Source organism: Atta colombica, unplaced genomic scaffold (assembly GCF_001594045.1).
Source record: "Atta colombica isolate Treedump-2 unplaced genomic scaffold, Acol1.0 scaffold150, whole genome shotgun sequence".
Classification (NCBI taxonomy): Eukaryota; Metazoa; Arthropoda; class Insecta; order Hymenoptera; family Formicidae; genus Atta; species Atta colombica.
The window spans coordinates 117368-122159 of NW_017259240.1; the positions used below are offsets into that span (position 1 = coordinate 117368).

At 28.8% G+C, this 4792-nt stretch overlaps 2 protein-coding genes across 5 annotated transcripts in view; one reads left to right on the forward strand and one right to left on the reverse strand.

Annotated features, from left to right (window-relative positions):
* Window positions 1–4792, reverse strand: part of LOC108685330 (adenylosuccinate lyase) — a 34583-nt gene that overhangs the window by 13927 nt on the left and 15864 nt on the right. The gene's annotated exons all lie outside the window — the stretch shown is intronic.
* LOC108685332 overlaps window positions 1–4792 on the forward strand; it is an 8439-nt gene that overhangs the window by 1377 nt on the left and 2270 nt on the right. For all 3 annotated transcript variants that reach the window (XM_018190069.1, XM_018190068.1, XM_018190067.1), the window contains exons 2-3: window positions 1176–1384; window positions 3141–3326. In XM_018190069.1, the coding sequence (XP_018045558.1) occupies window positions 1292–1384; window positions 3141–3326 (279 nt within the window). In that variant the 5' untranslated portion in view covers window positions 1176–1291. The remainder of the gene's footprint in view (window positions 1–1175; window positions 1385–3140; window positions 3327–4792) is intronic.

Below are 4792 nucleotides of genomic sequence, written 5' to 3' on the forward strand. Positions count from 1 at the left end.
TATATATATATATATGTATATGTATTATATATGCAGGGTTGGTAGTTAACTTTTTTTTAACTAAATTAAGTTAAAGTTAAAATTGAAAATTTAACTTAGTTAAGATACAAGTTAATTTATAATGAAATTCATTGAATTAAAAGTCAAGTTAATAAAAAAAAGTAATTGAAAAGTTAAAAGTTAAATTTTTTTTTTATTTTTTTAATTCATGATTCCAGGATTTCAGTCTTACAAATAATGGATAGCAAATATATACTTCATTTAGAAAATATTCTATATTTTATTTACATGTTTTGTTTATATATACTGTTTAGTGTATAAGATTTGACTATGAATACTGGCCTGTAATATGATTAAAGCTTAAAATACAATACAAGGGAATAGCGATAGTAATAAGGAATAATAGATTTCAATCTATCAGAAACTAGATACATCGAAATACACGGTTTCTGACAGATTGAAATCTGGGGGTCGATTGTGTAATTTGAAATGAGATGAAAATTACAAAATGGAGCAAATTCACTAGAATATTTATAATTTCATTGATCAACACCTAATAAATTTGCTCACTTTTGTCATTTTCATCATTTTAAATTATCGCTATTGCCGCGTATTATGTCTGAGACTTGACTTCAAAAAATTAAATAAAAAATTAATAGTTATGGATAAAATGTAACTAAATAAAGTTAAAAAGTTAAAAGTAAAATGTAACTAAGTTAAGTTAAAATTAATTAACTTTTTAATTTTTTAACTTAACTTTTATCTTTTTAATTTAGTTAACTACCCAACCTTGTGTATATGGAATGTTATTAGTTATCTTTATTATACTTAATTGTTACAAATTATATGCTATGTTTGTTTTTGTATGAGTGTCATTACTAAGGAAATTATTAAGGAAATATTTTATATATAATTTACTAATACTTTAGTTAATTTACTTGAATCTCGATATCATTTAGTATAAAAAAAAAACGCAGTTTCAATTTAAAAATAATTTACGACGCATTTATCCAAGGAAAATTGACCTGGAATAGACCAAGAACACAGTGAAATATCTTATCGTTTGAATAATCCGTTCTACAGTCTTTTATTTGCGCCGTACACACTTCGACTTCAACCTTACGATTTACGTGCAACTCCCTTAGGGGCGATATTTATCACGTTTCTCGTTTTAGGGTCGCTAAAACGAGTAAGGGTGACACGCACAGGGAAGAAAGAATCGATTGTCATTAAATCGAACTGAAAATCCTTCAAACTGGGCGACGGAAAAGGGAAACATCGACGAGTGAGAATGGCGGATGAAGCCCAGCAAAGCCAACAGCCAACTGCTAAAAGGCACAAGGTTCTAAGTCATCTACCCATCATCATCAAAGCGCTTGAATTGGCGAGTATCTTTTTAATTTAATCGAATAAAGAATAGCATGGATTACAACGCGCTTCGTATTCCGTTGTTGAAATTTTCTTATTGCGAAAATTGCAATCTTTAATAAGCTTTTCTTTAAAAAATTCTCATGTTTCATAATATTTTTAAGAATTTGTTATTATAGTTTAAATTTATGAAAATTTCTGAAAAAATATCTTAAAATTTTTCAGATTTTATAAATTTTCTTCGGAAATAATATTAATAATGATATAATAAAATTATACAATATTAAAGTATTATATTAGACCGCGATGTAAACACACAGTTAAGAAATAAATTAGACTAAACAACTTGATCTTTAGTATTGAAACAATTCCATGTGAATTTATATATCACAAATCCAATCTTGCAAACTGTAGTGCGCAAAATTTATTTTCAGTTTTGAAACGCAATCTTCAAACTCTTAATAGAACTAAGTAGTATTATATATTCATCATCATATCATCATATCACAAATTAAATTGGCAATCAATGTAATGATGCAAGCATTTTTATAATAATCTTTAAGCATCTTAAAATGTAGTTTTATTGCGAAAAAATATTAGCCTTGGCCGTAGATCGAAGCCTCTTGCGTTTCAAGATCGAAAATAAGTTCAACGCGCAGTTTGGATTTAGATATATGAATTTACACAGAATTATTTCAGAGAATATTAAAGCTTAACGTTTAGCCTTTATTTCTTAACTATTCTTAACTATTCTTAACTGTTGTGTGTTCATTGCAGTCTAATATGATATATACTTTAATATTGGTTATACACGTGGCATTTAAAATGCGTACTCTTTATACACATCGGTTATTGCGAAAAATATTACGCCTCGATGGTCTAACGGCGAGGACACTCATATGGAATATGCGATCCGGATTCAATCTTCGGCCGAAATAATATTTTTCACAATAAAATTATTCCGATATTATAGTGTTTAATGATTATTATAAAGATTATTATAAAGATATTTGAACATCATTGTTAAAATGCTCAATTTAATTTGTCATATTACTCTAGCTCTATTAAGATTACGTTTCAAAACTGAAAATAGACTCAACGTGCAGAATTGAATTTGGATATATAAATTCACACATTCTTTCAATACTAAAGACCTAGCTTGACTATTTAAAATAAAATTCTATTTAAAATTCTATTTAAAATTCTATTCCATTTTTTTTTAAATAGACAAATTTCAAGATAGAATAATTTCGTAAAAAATTATCGTACCAAAATGTTACAAAATATCAGTAAGACTTTTTTAAAGTATTAATCTGAAAGTAGAGATCTCAAGTTATAAAATGCATTTTTAAATACCTCGATACGATGATTTTCTACGAAGTTATTCTATCTTAAAATTTGCTTATTTTTGCAGGGAAGAACAAGTAATCCTTTAATTTTGTTAAGAAGTGTATAATGTATTTTCCGATATCTTAGCGTATATGATGTATTATTATAACATTTCTTTATTTGCTCAATACTTGATCTATATTATTTTTATTTTTTCAAGTGTTATGAATTTTAAATATATATATGTTGTGTGTGTGTGTGTGTGTGTGTGTGTGTGTGTGTGTGTGTGTGTGTGTTAGCGTTAAATACATTTTAATTTCTTAGAATATTTATAAAAGTCTTAATATTTCAGAATTCACGTAAATGAAAAAAACTAGAAAAGATGTGCGACTTTTTCAGCACTCCTGAAATTTAATTAGATATGTTTTAATATTTCGATGCAGATACTGGCCGTTTTTGCAATTGGTTTATCAGTGGATCCGATGAACTCGTTCCAGCGCATTTTCAACAGGCCGCGATTCAAGCTGGACGATGCAGCCACTATCTACGTCTCGGTCGCCGGTTATATTCTCATCAATGCACTCTTCATCATCAGTCATATGCTGGGTGATCGCGTGCCAAAAAGAACGGTAATCTATTTTCTATCAAATTAGAATTTAAATAAAATTTGTTTTGCATGTCTTGCGGCGCATTTACTATCCGCAGTTTCTTTGCAAAGAAGAAGTATAATATTTATATTCTACGCATCTTCGTGCAGGGTATAAGAGTGAAAGACTATAGATGATTCCAAGGATGATCTTTACCATTCTAAATATTTCAATATTTCTTTTATAAAGAAAACGAAGATCGATTCGAATTAATCACGGTATTTGCGTGATGAATTTTCGAAATGTTTAAATGGTATAACATTCTCAATGTGTTAATTATTCTTTTTCTCTTGCAAAAGAATAATTTTTACTGAAATAAATATCAACAGAAGAATATATAGCGCGTATTGGTAATATTTTTGATAAATATTGTTCTCCAATTTTTTCAAAGTTACGGGGATTAACAACCCATACTATAAACATGTGTACTTGTTACATTATTACTACAAACATGGCCTTGTTATATTATGTCCATAACAAAGAACGCCGTAGGTCGCGACTAGATACGCCTAGTTCATTTGTACAGCTGAGTCACTACACAGCAGCAACGGCGTGTGTTAATTAGCGGACGTATCAAGGCTTCATTGCGCGAGACATTGCGATGTCATTTTACACGCCGTTTAAGAATATGTCGTCAAATGAAAAAATCGCGCGACATCAGATCAGATATATCAGAGCGCGTGTTGAGACTATGATTTATCCACTTGTGAATGATTAAAAACTTTTCAATTGTGCAAATCTCATTATATGAATAAACATCTCATGTTATGAGATATACATAATCATTGTAATCAATGACACTTGTGACGGTTTTCTGTGACAAATGATAAAAAAATATCTCAGCTTCATAACAATAGATACGAACATAATCAATAATAAGCTTTTTTGTACATGATTCTATTTCGAACGAATGATCAAATTGCGAAATCGATAAATTTTTAACACATTAACGTAAATCAAAAGTAAAAAAACATATATGGAATATTTTCTTGTGCTGTACTATTATACTTTTGTTAATGATTTGATTGACCTGCTTTATTTGTTTTGATACAAATGTTAGTATTATCAAGATGAACATTATCTCCTTTACAAAATGTCGTGATAAAAATAACGGTCGCTCTTTTGTGTGTACTTGAAAAAAAAGAATACTAACATAGCGGCCGGTTAGAATCTCAAAACCCTTTAGGGCGAGGCGCGTCTTCTACCATATTGCCTTGTGCGCCCTCGCATATGGCTCGATATTCCAATTGAGCTTTAATAACTTTTAATCAATTATACAATCATATTCTAATTGCACTTTAGTTACGTTATCTTGTGTCTTAATTCTTATCTTTTATATTTCGATTATTTCATGTATAGTCTTTAATTTACAAATAATATCGCTGTGTGATATTAACTGTAATTATTATATATATTTATAAGTCTATTTAGTCAAGCAGGACTTTTGT